Source organism: Atractosteus spatula, chromosome 9 (genome assembly GCF_055471065.1).
Source record: "Atractosteus spatula isolate fAtrSpa1 chromosome 9, fAtrSpa1.hap1, whole genome shotgun sequence".
Classification (NCBI taxonomy): Eukaryota; Metazoa; Chordata; class Actinopteri; order Semionotiformes; family Lepisosteidae; genus Atractosteus; species Atractosteus spatula.
Window position 1 is genome coordinate 48,329,223 of NC_142714.1, and position 19,747 is coordinate 48,348,969.

General features: G+C 45.0%; 1 protein-coding gene across 3 annotated transcripts; it reads left to right on the forward strand.

The window, feature by feature from the left end:
• The first annotated feature begins 281 nt into the window (after positions 1-281).
• LOC148828703 (SLAIN motif-containing protein-like) lies at positions 282-17,349 on the forward strand. 3 transcript variants are annotated; one of them, XM_088924792.1, is made up of 10 exons: positions 322-516; positions 939-1,033; positions 4,315-4,991; positions 10,948-11,087; positions 12,557-12,703; positions 13,770-13,910; positions 14,413-14,724; positions 14,949-15,086; positions 15,667-15,988; positions 16,531-17,349. In XM_088924792.1, exons 3-10 carry the CDS (start codon positions 4,333-4,335, stop codon positions 16,595-16,597), a joined length of 1,926 nt encoding a protein of 641 aa, XP_088780918.1. In that variant the 5' UTR covers positions 322-516; positions 939-1,033; positions 4,315-4,332; the 3' UTR covers positions 16,598-17,349. The 3 variants fall into 3 exon arrangements, with proteins under 3 accessions (XP_088780917.1, XP_088780919.1, XP_088780918.1); XM_088924791.1 differs by lacking the exon at positions 939-1,033 and having other exon boundaries at positions 282-516; XM_088924793.1 differs by lacking the exons at positions 939-1,033; positions 12,557-12,703 and having other exon boundaries at positions 303-516; positions 16,531-17,283.
• The last annotated feature ends 2,398 nt before the right edge of the window (positions 17,350-19,747 follow it).

Sequence of the window (19,747 nt, forward strand, 5' to 3'; positions counted from 1 at the left end):
GGTTTTATATGCAGCAGGTTTCTTTTTCTAGACGCCGACAAAGACCCCCCACCCCCCCCGGAGAGGATGGAAATTGTCTCAGGCTGCCTGTACCAAATACTTTGTAAATTGTATGCAAGCGCGCCACAGGGCTCTGAGGATGACGTCGGCACAGGTAAAACACCCCGGCGCGCCCGGACGCCACGCCCCTCCCACTAATCCACACAACGCGCGGTCCACACAGCCCCGCCCCCTCTTCGCAGTTCACGAGCAGGGGGGGAGAGGCGGGAGCGCGCATCATTCAGCGAGGGTGCCGCGTGACTCGGAGGAGGCGGAGGCAGCGGCTGCTGTGGCTTTTGTCGCCAGAAGAGACAGCCGAAACGGCAGGAAACGTTTCGTATCTACGTCCCAGCGTTTGTTTTTTCTTTTTTTTTTTTGTTAGCCGTCGAGCCGGCGCTCGAGCAATTCGGCCACCCGTCGACCGAGGTTGAATTTTAAATACAACAAAAACACAACGGAAACGGCAAAAACAAACCGGTAGGTTTTGTTTATGGTTCGGTGGACGTGCGAGCTGGCCGTCCGATTCCCGTCCGGAGGCAGAGAAAAACGTGTCCTGTGCGTTATTTATTTTTTTAAATCGTAAGTTAACGTGATGTTCGGGGGGGCGGGCGGTGCTTTTGTTACAAAATGTGGGACAGAGCCCTGACTGTTAACGAGGTGTCTCCGGGTGCGTGTGTGTTCAGCTGGGAAGCGTGGATCCTGTCAGGGAGCGGAGACCGTTATTGTTAGAAATTCAAATTCAGTCACCGGTTTCGGGGGCAGACAGCGGGGTACAGTTAGCCCCCGGTGTGGGGAGGCGTCCCCAACACTAAACAGCGGTTTAGAGCTGATCAATTAACGGCGGAGGAGTCTCTATGTGATTGATTTTTGTTGTTGTTGTTTTTTTTTGTCTTGAAAAGGTTTCGGGTCTTGTCCTGATGCCGTCGTTTTGTCGCCTACAACGAACAAGAGAAACTTTTCGACGAGCCGTGTCTTCTACTTTATACACAGAAATGTACGTGTCGGGCACCGAATTGCACTGTCACCCGCGAATTTGAAATAACGTGGTGTCTGCTGTCCTTGCTGACAAACTCCTAGTCGACAGGGCAGGTGTCGTCGTTTCTCCGCTGAAAACCGTAATAATACAAGGTCGAATTAATCACATCAACGGATCAGTCGGGGGGGGGGGTCCCTTAAGCAAGTGGGTGTTCAGCTGTAATGAAAACCAGCAGGTGTTGGTTTCTCTCCAGTATCGGGATGTGGGGTTATTTGCCCAAGGCCAGCACACGATCTGTGATGCACCCTGATAGCCCTGCAGTGGTATTACCGTAACGGGCTGTGCAGTAGGGTTAACACCAGTCAATTCTCAGCGCTGGTGAACCCACACACACGCACACCTGCTGGTTTCTGCTCCAGCTGAGCCCTCAGTGACACAATCAAACCCCCCACTGACTTCAGATCGCTTGCTCCCTGCTCTTCAGCAGCTGGGTTGGAGCTGTGTCTCATAAGGGCAGTGCAATCCCAAACCTGTGACTGGAAGCAAAATGCAAATATTCCAATGAAGCCACTTCTTAGCTCACTTGAGGGCTGAAGTATGTATTGAAGGTGGGAGGGAGTGAAAACCAGCAGGTGTCGGGGTCACCAGGACTGGGGACCCCAGTCTAACACTCTCTGCAGACAGCGTTTTGCAATCTGTATAATCCTGTTTAAACATATCAAGTGACTCTTTCATGCCCTTAAACCTTGGACAAAGTCAAAACACTCTGTTGCTGCGTCTTTACTTATGTGGTTCTTGAACTGGCTGTTCAACTTGTGGGATGGACTGGAGCTGCCTGCATTTGACTGGGCAGAGCTGGTTGGTCTCGGCAATCTCAGGGTTCGTCTTTATCACAGGGTGCAGTGGCCGAGGAATGTTACTGCCTGAGGTTGGAGTTCACCTTTGATTTCGGCAGCGTCGGTGGTCTCTGCACCTTGTGCCAGCAGTCACAAAGCTGTGTAGAAGATGTGCGTCCTTAACTCAGTCAGGCAGGGAGTTTGTTTTTTTGCTGGAATCTTTTATAAGGACATCTGTTTGGCATTTGTTCTAACTGATGGCTCTGGAACGTGAGCTTTTATGTTTAGCTCAGAGCTCTCTGTACCGGGCATTGAAGTGTGCTTTAATGAAAGATGAGGGTTTGCGGCTCCGGTCTTTGGTTAGAAAATGCTGCACTCTAGTTAACTAAGGACCGGGTTGCCTTTAAATGCGCCCATAGTTTCTGCCAGCAGCAATAGCAGCTTCCTTATTTGTTTTGCAAACTGTTATGCAAACGGTTGCTCTCTCCTCGTACTTTCCACTCAAAGTGAGGCAGTTTCTGCGGACCAGAACTAGGAATCCTAGCGTGAAGCTTTACCTTTCTACTCCTTTTTTTAAATTAGATGTCTTACCTCCTTGTGTGAGTTTAAAACAAGGGTGTGTGTTGCATCCTGAGCCTGGCTGACATCATGTTAAGGATTGATCATTTGCTTAGCAGTCGCCCATATCCAGGGTGTCTCATAGCATTAAGGAAAATTTTAGGTTATGTAAAAATAAAGGGAGCAGGCCTATATTACAGGAAACTGAACCAGCACAGACTGTGTCAGCTCAATTAGAAGGGAGGATGAGTTTCAGTTCATGTGTTTTTAAGAGGTGTCCGAGGGTCAGATGCTGAAGTTTGAAATCGCGCTCTGCAGGACGTCAGTATTTCACCCTGGGCTGGCTGGGACAGAAACTGCATCCTGCTACAGTATTTCACAGCAGTGCACTCTCTCATTGTGTATTTATTTATCTGAAGCTGGTTTGGGAGCTTTGCAATCTGTGTTGTGCCTGTTGGTGAGGTTTTTCATTGTCGGGCGTCATTTTATCATTGTTGAACAGCACAAAACCATATTTAATATATAGTTGATTGCAGTGCTCCTCTGAAATGCTGAAAAAAAGGTTTTCTTCAAGTTCAGCGAGATGGAAAAAAGGTTTTAACTGTGTTGGCAATGATTCTTAGTTTGACGTGACACTCTGGTAGCCTCCTCTCTGCTTTCTCTCTCAGAGAAGAGAATACTCTGTATGTTGTTCACTGATTCTACTGTGTATTTTCTAAAGTCAGCATCATAAAAGCAGGGGCATGATGCTTTGAGTGCTCTGGGCTTTCCTGTGTCAGTATGAAACCCTTTGAGGTTCAGTTTAATTAACTGCTCTGCCTCATGGAATAAACATGGATGGGTTGCTATATAGGTCTCCCGTTGTGTCCTTTATGTGGGAGATTTTTTTCCCCGTACTACTGTAAATGTCACAAATAAAAAGCACAATGCGCAGGTATAATCAGTCAGTTGGAGGTCTCCAAGCGTCTTATGAAACCGAATTCCTTGGATCTGAGTCAGGCATTAAGCTATCACTGGAGGCTGCACTCAGCTTAGAAGAAGCAGTGTTGTCGTTAGAAAACAATGATGTGCAAAGCGAAGTATTGTGGCAAAGTTCCCCACCACTGGTTTTATCACTTTAAACAGAGATCCTTTATATTTAAACTGATTTGTTTTTCTGTGGTGGTAAATAATGCGATGCTCATGTTGCTGAATCATATCAGCCTGGGGGAATTTTCAGAACCAGTTGCTGTTTTTTTGCCCTCATCTGATCAGCTGCCTGAGGCTGGCTGTTTGACCCCGTCATTGGCCTTCTTTCCTCTGTGCAGTTACCGGAGGCGTCAAAATGTGGAGCTCTGCCTACTCCTGATCTGCTGGGTTTTTTTTTTTGTCTGAGCCAGGCTGAGCCTTGAGTCCCTGAAATCCCACTAAGACACCAGTGCTCAGCCAATTAGCACTGGATCAGCTGACTCAGCCTGCAGTCTGCTGAGCCTCCCTCATTCCCCGCTAATCACGGCAGGGATTTGCTCGGGCAGCTGGCATGAGCCGAGAGAGTAAGAGCCGGGGAAGAGTTCCAGGAACTGGCAGGCGCGTGGCAACAAGCGACAGCAGAATTGAAAGTGCTTCAGGAGCGCTAGATAAACCTGCGCTGACTGCAGCGTTTATTGTGGTGCTGTGTATGCTTGCTTTTAGGCTGTGTGCTTGCTTATCTACTGCCTTTTTTTTCATGTGTTGATACTCTCTGTGATTAAGTCCTCTTTTTTTTTTTCTTCTGGTCTGTAAGACTCTGCCGAAGACTAATGAAAGTGTTTGTGCTTCAGCAGTGCCTTATCGTATTTGTGAGAAGCCGGGGTGTTGTTTCAGCTAGAGAGCTGGTTCAGTGGCACCCTGCCCCTGTGTCTCACCCCCCCGGCTCTCTGTTTTCAGCTGCGGTGGAGCGCGAGGATGGTGGTACCGGAGAGCGGCTCTGCGGATCACGGGGGCGACGGCGGGCTGGGCCTGGGGGAGGGGCAGGGCCCCGAGTTTGAGGCGGACCAGGCCCTGCCGGGCACCGAGCTGGAGGAGGTGCGCAAGCTGCAGGAGCTGGTGAGGCGGCTGGAGATTCAGAACCAGCAGCTCCGGAACCGCGGGGGCAAGACCCTGCGGGGGGACTCCAGCAGCAGTCTGACCGCCGCGTGCAACGTCAACGACCGGACTCTGGGGGACTGCCCTCTGTCTGCGACTTCCCTGCGGCCAGACGACGACATCAGTGTCAGGGCCACAAACTTTGAACCCCCGTTGCAGGACAGCAGCAGCAGCGGGGATGAGTCTTCAACCCCCGAGCCACAGAGCAGCAGACTACAGGAGGAGGAGTTGGCGGAGGGGCTTCAGTGTGGCAGCCATCTCGCTGGCTACATGGAGCTGCCCCAGAGCCACAGGCAGGGTGGGGATGGGGAGGAGGAAACGCAGCAGAGGCCACTACTGGACTGCACTGACCAGGACCCCCACACAGAGGACTGTGGGGAGGAAGAAGGTGCTGAAAATAGGCTGGGACTTTCTGCCCTTGATGAGGTGGAGGTGCTGGACCTGGAGGACTGTGATGAGGCAGAAGACGAAGACAGCTGGTACGTACTGGTAGGCCCAAACTCTTTGCTTTCCCTAGTAGTTCTCTGCACTCCACAATCAGGTAGGCCTCATGATTAAAGGTCTGTAAAGTAAGTCTGTCGCTGTAATTGACATCTTATTATAAAGGTAGCTAAATTAGGCTACCTTGACAGATAAACATGGTCTTTTATATCATTTGAAGCAATTGTTGAATTATTGTGATACCTACAGCCAACTCTTCCTCCAGGTACGTATGTGACTGTCGCTGTCTCCCCAGTGATCACCTGTACAATAGCACTAGGCACAGGAGGATGATTTGATGAGAGAATCTCCTTTTGCATCTTAATCTGTTCACTTATTTATTGGGAGCTCAATTTTCTGTAACATGATTGCTAAACTGCTATTGCCTGTCATGGCTTTCCACAAGAGCGCATGCATCCCTTGGTGCTGGCAGGCTGACGTGTGAGGGCGTTATTTGTTTGAATGGTTTAAAAGAAAAGATAAATCAAGAATTTTCAAGAATGTCCCACTGATCATTGCACGGCTAAAAGCAGCTTGATTCGGTTAGTCATAGATTCACAAGTCCCTTTTAATCAAATAAGTGTGTAGAAGTCTTACAAGAATGTCTTAAATGTGCAAAAGTAGCACAGTGTAAAATTCCCTAGTCATCAAACACTGGTTCCATTAAATGTAAAGAATGTCTAAATGACACATTAGCAAGTCAACATCTGTGCATTCTGGGAAATGTTTTAAAACATACCACTGTGATACAGTATGGTTTAAGGCATGTTTATTCATTAATGGCATTGTAAGAAGGTAAGATTTATTCAATGCTGAAAAGAGAAAAAAAAAAAAATAAACACAGCGTTTCGGCTGTGGAGCCTTCTTTGGCATTGAATAAACCTTTACTTGTTCCTTTGCAGCCTACGCATGCTGACACAGCCACCTACTTGAACTGTTGTAAAAAGAATTAATTTTTTTTGCCTTTTCGCGTTAGCTCTGATGCCAACATTTTAACATTTACAACAAAATCCTGTGATTCCAAGAATTTCTAAGCCAAGACAGAGAGAATGGCATGTTCAGGTTACAGTGACCTGTCCTTGTTCCTGAGCAGCAGGTTCTGTGACAGTGCTGCATGCAAATGTCTGTGAGGAGCAGAGATCTCTGGCCTGCTGCTGTCTCTGTTTAGCACAGACTTTGTTGGCACACCTGTCTTCTCTTTAACAAGGCCCATCTTTGAAATATATTAGTGTCAAGATAGCAGAAAGACTTGTGGATTCCACCTAACTCTGCCGAGGCCTGGATTTTTATAGATCCAAGCCACTGGCAAGTCAAGATCTTTATTTCAGTCGTTTGCGTAAATGAGTCCAAACCCTGATCCTTTATAATTGACAAATGCTGGCAGCAATTGATCTTGCTTCTATATGATTTGCAAACCCTGGTGGCTGGGTGTTTCTGCCACTAAGTTGTTTTTGTAGAGGAGACTCATTTCTTCAAACCTAATTCAAGCTGCATGCTTGGGTCTGCTGGTAGACAAATAGTTTAAAATAGGATTCTAATTTCTCTTTTTTTAAAGCAGTACATTGTAACAAAATTGCAGCCTGAAATCTGTTTGCTTATATGAATATTTTTGTTCATTTACCTCTTCTTCTGAAAATCTGAGGTTTCTTTCAGCAGGTGGCATGATACCATGTGTAAGCATAGAATTCATAGTTGTTTTTTAATTGAAAAAAGTTTCAAAGCCTTTTCATTGTATGCAGGATAGCCAATCTGCAAAAATAACCAGGCTTGTAGAAGATGGATCTTGAGTGTTGAATGGCAAGGGTCTGGGCCATGCTAGAGGTTTGCTGGTGTAGAGTGAATTCCTGGCTGTGTTTGTGTGGAAATGCAGTAGCGTTTGGCTTTTTCCTGCAATTGCTCCGTGCTATATATAGAAGACGCCTGGATGGTATAGTGAATGCTTCAGTGATCTCTCACTGTGCATCTATCATCTATCTCGCAGGGGCTCCTGTGCCCACAGGAGTGGTTGGAAAGATTTACAACAGGCAACAGTCACACTCTGTGCACCCTGGCCAGCTTATTGAGTGAGCAGCCTTTCTGGGGGGGGGGGGGGGTGAGTGAATAGAGACTTAAGCTAAGGACTTATCTCTTTGTTGTAGTGGAGGCAGGGTGGGAAGCAGCTAACCTTTAGGAAGGAGGTTAGCATGTCGGCTGAATTCTAGTCTGTTGTTTGGGGCTGTTGCTTCCTGTTTATTTATTTTTACCAATTTGTAGGGACTGGAAAGAAAATAAATGAACAGCCACTTTCTTCAGGCAGTGCTTTTTGTCTGAGTGAATCGCTAAATGAGATAGTTTATCGCATTATTTCGAAAAGACAGATTTGCCCAGATGAGTGGAACTACAGTATGCGCTTCACAGAGGTAAACAATGGAGCAAAGCATTGATGAATGGGAACTTGTGAATGCCAGAGTGCCATATGGGGACTGTTACCTTGATAAAGAAAATGGGGATCAGTACCCCTGTATTTTTAGTACCTTGTGGCTTGGTGCAGAAAATGATTAGGACTATCAAAAAATCAGGTTCTCATGTCACATTAATCTGTCAATTTTCCGTGACAAGTGATTCAATGTTTTCGTTCAGTAATGAAGATGATGCAGTACAGTCTCTGAAGCACTCAAGAAAGTTAAGCTGTGTCAGTGCAGAGGGGGGTGTGACAGTCATATTGATGGTCCTAAGATGTATCTGCAGCTGGTCATCTGGGGCTCCCGTGAAAGAGTAATGATGCATGTTTATGGGTTTTAATGCTCACGGCCGGGCTCTGCATGTGTCTCTCAGCCTCCTCATCTTGACAGCATCTCCACTCTCCTCAGCACGTTCAAGGAGGTGTGCTAGAGATGCATCATCCATGCAAGTGCTGGTGCCAGGAGGCTGTCAAAGAGAATCAGCATATGGGTGGCAGCCAGCAGAGCTGGCAGATCCGCATGTCGTCATGTGTGTGGGAATGAATTTGCCCCACGCAGATCCCGAAGCATCTGCCTATCTGATTACATGTTTTACAGTGTGACACTGTTTTTTGAATTAAGAACTGGGGGACACTAGCCGTGTTTTTAACACAAAGGGTTGTGGGACGCGCCACCAGCCATTTTGCTGAAGCAGATGCCCTGGCTTCTCTCAGGAAACGGCTACACGAGATCCTCGGATCACTTGGCTGCTGCCACCACCCAAACAGGCCAGATGGATAGAAGAGGCCTCCGCTTATTTCTAATTATTTTTTTGTGAGTCATCAAAAAAGAAAAAAGCAGCACAGACAAGGCTGATGTCTCCTCCCCCTCCACCAACATTAGTGTGGTGTAATAGAGCCACCAACAGCATTGGTGTAATGCTGTCATGGTGTAATAGAGCAACCATGCACTACTGCTTTGGGTACATTAGCACCCATCATTTGTAAACTTTGTTAATATGATACCTTGCAGTTTTGTATGTGCTAAAGAACAAGAGAAACAGCAAAGACACCAGTGTTATTAATCTCATCTGACATAGCTATTCCAGCTGTCTGATTATGTTAGAAGAAGGTAATATTAAGTAACTAAATGATTCCAGAAAAGTCACCTTTCTTTTTTTATATAGATAATGGATAGCATGCAGTTTGAATGAGAAAAACTTTTAACATGAAAAGGGGGTTTTTATGGGTTTGACTGAAGTCCTGAAAGGATGGTTTTAGACCAGCATGCTCAGCCCTGTTAGTCTCGGCAGAAGGAATCAAGATTGTGTGATTGTGTTGCCTGGTAATGAAATGTAGATGCATTCACGGGGCTGTCCAGGGAAAAGGTTGAGGAGCTTCTCAGACCATCCTTCCATCCATTTTCTAACCACTCCATCCCATACATGGGCACAGGGGCCAGAGCCTATCCTGGTACAGTGGGCACAGGGCAGGGTACAGTCCGGATGGGATACCAGTCCGTCACGGTGCACACTCACACACTCGCACACACAGACATGTTCGCACTCACACAAGGGCCAAATTTTCCCGGACGCCAGTTAACCTACCGGTGTGTCTTTGCACTGTGGGAGGAAACCCACACGAACTTGGGGAGAACATATAAAATTCACACAGACAGGGCCCCAGCATTGTGAATCAACATTAACCATCTGTGCCTCCTGGTTCTCAGATCAATTACATTTAAAACTAGAAACGGGAGGCTTTTTTACACAAACGGTTGTGGGAGTCTGGAGCAAGCTACACAGACATGTTGGCGCTACTATCCTGACTTATTTTAAGAAACAGCTGGATGAGATCTTTAGACCAACTATCTGCTAGCAACTGAACAAACGAGGTGAATCAAATGGCCTCTTCTCTGTAACATGTGTATGATCAGTATCGATGTTTTACTATCAATATGCGAATCTTAAAGCGACTGAAGTGTGGCTTGGGTCTACTTTTACACCATATGGAGTTTCATTTTTGGGGAGGTTTGTAATGTTGAAAAATAGAATGAGAGTCTGTGAGGAGTTCTTATAAGTACAGGAAAGCAAATGTTTATGAGATAATCGTATGGTTGCAATCAATAGGTCTGTCTTTACTTTGCAAGTCATTTTTCCTCTCTGATTCTGCAGCAGTGGAAACGTTGTAGCTTTAAAAATTAATAGCCCAAGAGCAAAAATAGCTCTGTCTTTTATAAGTGAAATATTGATGTTTTGAAATGTACAGTAACAGGAATAAAGTCAATCAGAAGAGCAGATTTATTATTGAACTTCTGGCAGTTTAGCAGCTCTTCTGTTCAATGCAGCCTGACCATAAAAGTTTATTTTTGCATGTTTTTAACATTCTCTATACTAGAGATCTCAAAGTTTTTTTTTCTCTCAAATTCTAACCTTATTCCACTTCTTCTGATAAAAGCAACAACTGCTTTTAATTGACTCCCTAAGAGGGGCTTTAGGGTTTTGAATTAAAAATTAGACTTTGTTTCTGATTTTTTTAAAAACATTTTTACATTTAAACGGGACAGGAAATGTGTGTCCCCATAGTTACTGAGGACCTAGAATTTACCTGATATCGCTCGCTCTTTGTGATGGTCAACCAGGAAGTTTCCGAAGCCTCCTCTTTGCTGTGTAAGTGACGTTTTGCCCTGAGATTCTACCCCTGGATTGAGTCTACACTTGGAGAGATTTCCATGGTTTCTTCAGTAGTGCACATTTCTGTGAGCTGGAGCTATCCATTTCCCACACTTAAAACAAACAGGATCTGTGATCTCAGAGCTGTTGTTAATATTGTTCCTGTGCTGCTCAAGTCTTACTTACAGATCCTCTTTTCAGGTTTGTTTAATGTGTAAGAGGACGGCGAAAGACGAGGCTGAAAGGTAATTGTTTGGACTGAGGGCGTGTGCTGTGGCCCTTGTTGTGTGTTTAAAGAAGCAACTCGGAACAGTTGTATAATCCGCTCCTCGGACTCGAACACAATGTCCCCAGTCCTCCGGCATGTGACGTGCAGAGATGGGTCAGTGAATATGCTGTCTTTACCTCAGGCTGCTGGTTAAATGAGTTCGAGGAATCTTGGAAATGGAAAGTGCTTATCAGGCTCTTGGCACGCTGGTTGTGCTGGCTGCTTATGCTGCTTCCCTGCCTGTACCATATAATATCTGAGTTTTATTTTTCAGGTTGAACAATAATACACAGGACTTTAAGGCTCAGTAGGGTGTCTGGAATTTGAAAAAAATGGCAAATGATCTCTAAGCCGTATGTGGATTCTCGGTTTTCTATCCCCCCCCCCCCCACCACCACCACGTCGGATATAATCCACTTGCAAATGTTCAGTTTCTTGAAGTTGCAGTGTTGAGGGGGAGAGATCTTTTTAAAGCCAAATCTCACTGTTCTCTTGTCAGCACCTGCTCTTCCTGGCCAGTTTCCATCCCCTGCTGCGTGCTCTGCCATAACCGCATAACTGACGTGCGTCTGAAAGGTGTCCTTTTGCCCCTGCAGGCTGTACGTGTCTCCTAAGAAGCAGGTTGTGACTGAGCAGAGACCTGAATCTCCTCTAAAATGGTGCCGTCAGGTGCTGGACCACCCCAGCCCAGAAACGGAGGCGGCCTGCCGCACCCTCCTCTACCGCCTCGATCAGAGTACGTACGCGCGCCCTGGTCCTCACCCGGTGACACCCCTCCGTGCGGTTTTCACACTGCAAGGGGTGCAGAGCTTCTGACATGCATGCCATCTTGCTCCTCCTCACCGTGACAAAGGCTTGAACTAAACGCCAGTTTTGAATAGTTTTTTTTTTTTATTTGTGAAGCGAGTAGGGCTGAAGAATAAATGGCACTGCTGAGTAAAATACATTTTCACGCAGCAGGCTTGTGCAAGGCCCTGAGGTCAACTCTCTATTCTACAAAAAAAAGCAAGTAAATTTTAAAGCATAATATAACCGGTTTGATATTTGTATAACGTCAGTATCATGACCTAGCCAATACTGGTGACGTGTGATAGAGGCTCAGTGACTTGAGTGACGCTAGACACCCTTGGCAACCCTAGTCCCATGAGCTTCCTCCAGAACAAAATACCTTTAGTAGGTCACATGGCTTCTGCTGTATTCCCAAGGCCCACTCCCGCTGTCACATATGCGTCGTCTTATTTAACGTGGAAAGTAACAGGGGAGTCTTTGTGAGTTGACGGGCTGCATCATGTGGGAGATGGTGCCCCAGATACCTTTTCAAGCATCTCTCTACTGCCCTTCAGTGAATGAGCTTTGTGTGCTAATTGGCGGAGTGTGACATAGTATGTCCATTGATTATTTATTTGCAGTTTGGCTTACCGCAGTCTTTCTTCATTACTGCTCGGTGGCCAGAGACGCGGTCAAAATAACCACTCCTATGCTTCCCTGGGAAATGCAGCCGGTTATAGTTTTGAGTTTGCCATCTATCCCCAAATCACATCCTTTTAGAAGACAAATAAGCTCAAATTTCATCCATCTCATCACTTTGATGACTTCTGTTGAGCAAACACAAAGGCTGGTTTGATATAGTAGCTCACTTCCTGTCTTGTGGTGCAGGATATCAACACATATTCAAATCATTGTTCAAGCCAGGATCCGTTTTGCATTTTAGGTCTTTAATATAAGCATAAAAGGACAACAATAAAGCTGACAGAAAATTGTTTGAAAGTATATACATTTCTTTTGCTCCTTTTTTCTGCCTGAAACCGGAATCGTTGATTCACTTGCAGTGAATACGCTTGAAATCTTTCGTTTCTGTTGTCTTTGTCATGTGTTCTTCATATATCATTTCGTGTTCTTGACTTGACTGAGACGGATATTTTTCCAGAGTCAGATCTGTCTCTTAGGCATCCAAAGAAGTGTACCTTGACAAAAAATATTTATTTTGTTTTCACTAGTGTTTTGCAATGTTTTTCCCTTCCCGGAAACTAACAAATCCATCTACGTCTTGGGGAACTCTTGTATGAGGATTGACTGTCTAAACAGTCCTTCTCCGGCTGTGTCTACTCGGATGATGAGGAATCTGCAGAGGTGTTGCTTTAGAAATTTCTGATTTCGTGAAATAAGTTTCCTAACAGTGCATGCCTTTCTTCTTCTTGTCCTCAGCGGCCCGATGGAAGAATATATACAGCAGCCCCTCCTCTCAGTGCGTTTACAGCTCCACCTCAGAGACTGCCTGTTCTAGCACTGCCTTAAACTCCCCTGGGTACCACAAATCAACTAACAAAACACTACTAACCTGTGGCAGTTCAGGTATGGCATGATATTAACACCACGATAAAGTCTCAGCCCAGGTTCACTCAACACACAGAGCATGGGATTATTTTATTGGGCTCCTTCAGAAGGTACTGGGTAGCAAGTAAGTGTTTTACACTGCACCCAACACCTCCCCCCTCCCAGACACACAAAAAGAAAATCCCAAAACCTAGGAGAAGTGTTTTCTAAACTAAAACCACTAAAGATTTATTTTCTTTAATGTGTTAAAACAGTAATTTATTTGCAGTGTTTATTATTATTTACATCATAAGCATAGTGAACCTTCAGAGTTTTTTTTTGCAAGACAGTACGTTTTTAATTTGTTTTTCGGTGTCTCTGCATGCTCAGGGTTTTGTACTTTTGCATGATGTGCAGTATATTTTTGTTCAACATTTGATTCTCAAAATAACCGCTGTGCATGAAACGTTTGTGTCAATGCTTTGCCTCCTGAACTTTTCATGCCTTCAAAATTCCCTTTTTAAAAGAGGCCTTGGCACCCATGCTGAGAAATCTTTCTGATTTTTTTAGGCATATTATTAATTATGGTGTTTTTTAGATGAGGATTTCTCACTTTTTTTAACAAAGTATATTGTGTAATGAATTTACACTGCTGTAGACACAACCAATATTTAATAGGTCTAGCATTATTGGAAAAGTTGTGACCCTTCCCACACTGGAGAACACTGAGAAAACAATGTCAGTTTTAGTATCCTTGCACAACTTTATCACACTAGTAACAAATTCAATAGAAAAATGTTATTAGTAGCAGCCGGAAGGGAGAATTTCTTCAAGTACTCTTTAATATACTAATTCACAGACGTATGTAATTAAATCCCTAGCATTGCCAATGAGAAAATTGAAGTAGCCTTCTAACATATACCAGATTAACCTTAAAAACATATCTAGTGGCAAAGACAAATTCCCTTAAAGGATAATTGGAATTCATTGTCACTGAGGGAAAGTGTTCTTACATACAAATGGGGTGATTCCCGCAGTCTTAAAATAAATCCTTCCTTTAAATCTATATCTTAACCTCAAGTGTTTTACTTGCCTGTGATTCCAGGTTATATGAGTATGCACTCTGCGCTGAGTTCACAGTCCTCAGTTGACAGCGAGCTGAGCACCTCTGATGACTCCATCTCAATGGGGTACAAGCTGCAGGACCTCACCGATGTTCAAATCATGGCCCGGCTGCAGGAAGAGAGTGAGTTACAGCTACAGAGAGGGTGTTGATCAGCAGTGATCTGTTACGGGGGTACACACCATTGAGAGTACTGTTTCAAGAGGTCATGCGAAATTGTACATTCTTTTGTGCATTTAAAAGGCATTCACACGAAATCTAGTTGAGTGCTTGCCCTCCCACAGCACCAGAGCAAGATCACCCTCTTTTTCTTGAGTTTTAACTGCAAAGCAATTATGAAGTAGTCTCAACTATGGACACCCTGGACAGAGCCAAACTGTGCCAAATTAATCCATTAATGCAATTACAGCGAGGTGTTGGATACAGGAAGATCTTGTGATTCACCCCTTGATTGGCTCATGTTAGCTGAGCTCAGTAGGGTCAAGGGGGTCATGGTTTCCTTTGGGTTCTTAGTTTTGAAGGACTTTACAGTAAAGACAGTCTTTAATCTGGTGGTGAAATGAGGCTTGGAAATCCTGGCTTTAATGTGTGAGTAACAGAGAGATGCGGTGTGTTGTCCTCGCAGGTCTGAGGCAGGACTACGCCTCTAGCTCGGCCTCGGTCTCCCGGCGCAGCTCCAGCGCGTCCCTGCAGTCCCTGCGCCGCGGCACCTACAGCGACCAGGAGTTTGACACCTACAGCCTGGAGGACGAGGAGGAGGCCTGCTGCCACTCGCACCGCGGGCACCGCTACTCCCCCTCCCCGCTTGGCTCCCCGCGCTGCCAGTCCCCCAGCGCCCTGGGGGAGTACAGCCGCGTCAGCGCCCAGCGCACCCTCCCGCCGCGGCGCTCGCTGCAGGGCCCAGGCCCCGAGCTGCTGAAGTTCGCCAAGAGCGAGGGTAGGCAACCGCGCGCGCGCTGCCGAAGACCGTCCTGCTCTGTCTCTCGTTGTTAGCTGCCAACGTGTTACGGCTTCAGGGGAAAGCAGCAGAGTAACTGCGCTGCCTCGTTCAGGCTGGCCGATAGAGGCGTTGGCAAATAAAGCTCGCGTTGGCGTCGACTGGGGCTCGATCAGGTCTTCGGGCGCTGAAGTGTGCTTCTCGGGGGCTGTGTGTTTTGTCAGAGGAGCTGCGGCGGAGCATGCCCAACCTGGCGCGCACCAGCCTGCGCTCCCTGGAGGCCGTGAGGAACAGCCGCAGCGTGGAGTCCAACCTGCAGAGCCCCGGCAGCCGCATCTCCCGGCTCCCTCATGCCAGCGCAGGTACGTGTGGCGCAGGGCGAAGTGCTTAAAACAGGGCTCGGGGCTCAGGACCAACGGGTGCTCACTGGGTCACTCTTGCAAATGGGGGTTTGTCTTGAGTTGACTTGTCTGGTTAAAAGGTCTCCCTCGTGCCTTGAATTTTTCGCACTTAAATTTCCACGTTTTATGTGGACTCGCAGTCGACTCTGCAGTAATGTCGCTTGGAAAGTTTCAACACAATGTACATGCCAGGCATATACTACAGTGCATCTGCAAGAATACTGCACATTAAGATAGGTTTACACTTTATAGAACTGTATTTCCCCCTATTGGCAAATTAAAAAAAAAATTAAGTGAAGTTAGATCAAAATGGTGGATTCATGGTGAAGGAATGGAACGAAGAATCACGTAGCTGTCATTACTAGAGGAAAGAGAAGGAGCTTTTTTGATTTTTGGCTCCAGATGGGTTATTTTTTCAGTCACTGCCAACCTGAACTCTAGGACACCATTGCAGACTGCCACCAGTCCCGTATTAAAACTATTTTGTATTTGTGCTCCTGTTTGTATTAACTTCTGACTGCACTGCCCTGATCCTCCGCAGGCGTTCCCTCCACCCGACTGCGGGGCAGTGCCCAGTCTCCCCTGTCTCTCCGTGCTCCAGTCAAAGCTCTGGGGCCTGTTGGCTCCATGGGAGGGGGTAGGCAGCCCCATAAAGGATTGGCGTCCCCTGGGGTGCCGTCCGGGGGGATGCGCAGGGTCCAGTCCCCTGCCTGCTCTGGTTCGGCCTCGCCCAGTGGGGCAGGGGCCCCCGCCAGCAGGGCGGCCGCAGCAGGAGGGAAGCAGACTCCCGGCCGAAGTCGCTCCTCCCTGGGAGGGCCCACACCCGCCTCCCCCAGGGGGAGGCTGGCCCAGCCTTCTAAGAGGTAAACTACTTTCAGCACTCGAAGCAAGAGGGCGCTAAACACTCAGAATACGTAAATACCTACCTTACCTGTGAGGTTAAACAGTGAGTGGATTCACAAGATGGCAGGTTAGCTTTCAGTAGGAGCTGCAGCTGAACTTTTCAGAACACAAAGGCACCTCAAGGCACCTTTCTTACAGTTTTACAGTTTAAGGTGCAGCATGGGAGAGCAGCCTTACTCGGAGTGTTACTGAAAGGACTGTTTTCTTATAGGGGCAGGAGGGTCATCTGGTCCAGCACTCCCATCTCACACCTGTGGATACCGGAGTTTGAATCTGGCTTCATTTACACCTGATAATGTTTGTGGGGTGCAGTTTTTGAACATATGTATTTAGTAATAGTGTTTTATGTGTAGATTACATTTAGACTTTGTGTACTGTACATTTAGAGAAATTCCGTGGAGTGGTATTACAAAAGTGTATTTTTTGGTAGTAGAAGATATTGGCGAGAGTCACACCTTCGTCTTAATTTCTCAGTTTGTTAAAACATGTCTTTCATCTGCAGGTCACTGGGGTTAACGAAAACCTGCAGCCCTGTCACAGATGAATCGTGGAAGGACGGATGTTATTAATCACCCAAAGATGCTCTCCTCTCTCTAATTGGAGAAGACAACACCGATATTCTGCCTCTTAAAAGCACAACCCCAGCAGGCTGGGACACATGGTTGCTTGAATCTGCAAAAGAACACATCTGTACTTAACACAAGATGCCTCACAGACTCCCTCTTGCTGCAGAGACACTGCTTGAAAATCGCACAAGCGACGATAGTCACTGTGGTTCCCTGTAGAAGATACAACTTCCAAATTGTTTTACTTAGCCATCTGTCCTATTTTACTGGTACCTGGCTAAGATGTTGGAATACTGAGATTTTTGAAGTTCTGTAATATATGGAAGAACATTTCTTTTTTGGGTTCTCTTTTTCTTAGGAACCTGTAATGAAAATGTTAATTCTCCTTTTGCAATGCTGTATACATGTACATAAAACCTTCTTCTTTACAGGTATTAAAATAGGGATGGTGTCTGTTTTGTCACTCACAGAAGACGGGACACTGTAGGGATAATTAGAAAGGGAGTCAAAAATGCTCACTGCCAGAGGAAATGCTCTTTTTCAATTACTGTTTTAGTCTGTGGAAAGTGAAGAGTGTTTCATTCAGAGACCAGTTGTTTTCGCTAATTGTGTACCGTTATGTGTTTTTGCTAAAAAATGCAATATCTTTGAACCATAAATCTCCCACAAAAACTCTTTTAAGAAAAAAAGCTTCCTGTGATTCTTGTTGTTAAAGCCATGTCGCACTCACTTGTGTTCAAATCTCTAACATTAAAGTGCAATAAAACAGAAACATACATTAAGGTATTGAAGGTGTGATTTAACACCTAGCTCAGCAGGAATCTACCTAGAAAAATGTTTCAGAACATCCTGTATTTCAGGGGAAGTGTTTTATCAGTTCCCATGGTCACTGTGTGAATAACCTGTAGCATAATATGTGCATAGACTTCTACACAATTAAGACATGCTGAATTAAGAGTTTTCAGAACAGCCACACCACCACCATATAGCAACAACAAGGCAACTTTTACAATTATTTAGCTGGATTGGTTTGTTTACAACTTAAGATGAGTTTGAAAAACAAATATTTGTGAAATTCCAAACTAATAAAACAAACGCATTGCATCTTTTCAAACTTTTGAAAAGGAAGCCTTTTAAAAGCTTAGACTAAGACTTTGCCTAAGTCAGGAAGGAACCTGCTTTTGCCAAAAATTTCAGTTGTTGGAAAAACAATATAATGCCCTTCTCTGATCCTTTGAAGGTAGGCTATTCAACCATGTTTTTCCATTTAAAAGGCTAAACAGAACAAATATTAATCAAAAATATTTTTTAGTGTTCTAAAAAGTTATTTCTACATGTAAATGCAAATATAAAGCTGTATTGCGAAAGTGTGCATTACAGGTGTGGAACGTAATTCAAAACGAATCTGTATGTAGTTCAAAACTGTTTAAAAGTGACAAATTACTGCATATACAGTGGGTTGTGTACAGCAAAATGATGCCTCATCTGGGCTGTGTGTAGCCTACGAAAAAGATTTTACCATTCAGTGAAGTACCAAGATTTTGTAAGCACCAGAACATACAGGTGTGCTTTGAAAGTGATCCAGTTACGTGTTCACATGCAGGGAAATCAGGGTACAAAAAAAAAAGCAGCTTGTCTACTTGTTTTGTCACTCACTGAATTTCAATTATATAAAACTTCCAAAGGCTACAAGTAAGCGTATTACACTAAGAATGTGAAACCAGGGGTGTGTGTATTCAACCAGGTATTTCAGATTTACTGAAATACAGTACTTAGAAATGTTATTAATGTAAATACACTTTACAACAAAACACCAGAGGCCAAGTTTCGTTCCTTCATTCAGGAAGTATACGTTACCCGTTGTTCTGTGGACGGCGAATGCACAACAGGAGCCGATTTCCAATCTACCTTTGGCAAGAGGCCTCATTGTTTTTTTTTTTTGATAAGAGCATTCCAGGAGTGTCCTCCTTCGCTCTCACTCTCCTTCCCAACAAGAGTGTACCACGTCCTGGAGCAAACAGTCTCCGTCGTGCAGAAAGCAAGGAATTCCCTGCAATTCAGAATGTTTTGATAAACATGATCAGAGCGCGTGATTTCAAAATTCATAAGACTTACTTCAATGGCATATATTCTTTCAAGAGACTGGGGAGAGGAGGGGGGCAGGCGTTAGAATACAAACGCAAAGTAAAGATAAAAAAGTTTGCCAAGTATCCAGTGATTCTCTAGACCTGACTGGCTCGATAGATAACGCTTAACCCCCAATCTTTTTTTAGAAAAGATTTTAATATATTCAACACCATTACAATGTTAACTTAGTAGATAAATACTTTGTTACATTACTGTTGTTACAAGAAGTTCGGTGACCCAGAAAAATCTGCATTACCAAGACGTTTTTCAAGAGGAATTAAGAGCATTAACTCGTGCATAATAGCCGGGACATATTCTGGACTCTTTTCTAAAATATACTGTATATATTCAAATGAAAAAAGGCAGTGGTGTAACAGGAAAGTCTGTTTTTTTTTTTAAAGTCAGTAAAACAAATGTAAATGAAAAGTCATAATCAGTGGTTCCTGTTTTCTGTTCGTTAATTCTACCATTCGGATGACCTTCTATGTCCTTAACTCCTGTCCGGTATATTTGTGCAGCTTTAACTCATCGCCAAGTTCCGTTTATCCCCAACACAAATACAGCACTTCGAAAGTACTGGGAGACAATGGGAGTACTGGGAGTAGGAGGAAGCAGTGCATTATACGGGGCACTTCAAAAAATAAAGTACCCCAGCGCGTCAGTTGTGCTGCATTTTAAACGTTAATAAAACCTAGCCGTTACAACATTAGCTCCAAAAACGCACCACAAAACGAGGCATGAAAGCTGCACGTAGAGAAGTTAACAGATCACACAAAACCGTGTTACATGTCAACAGACATACTGTTCACTAACACACTGTGTTATTACCATGAGATTTTAAAATCAACAAACCTGGCTGGGTTGGACTCTTACTGACATCTACTGTCCAATTACTGGCACAGCACAGTTTCAGCTCAGCAAGAGAAACCTTACAAAACGAGTGTCATTAGATGTAAGCAAATAACCGCAAACTCGAATAAGTGTCTTAAGGTTGGGAGTACTGGAAAGCTTTTTCTCCTTAAACCA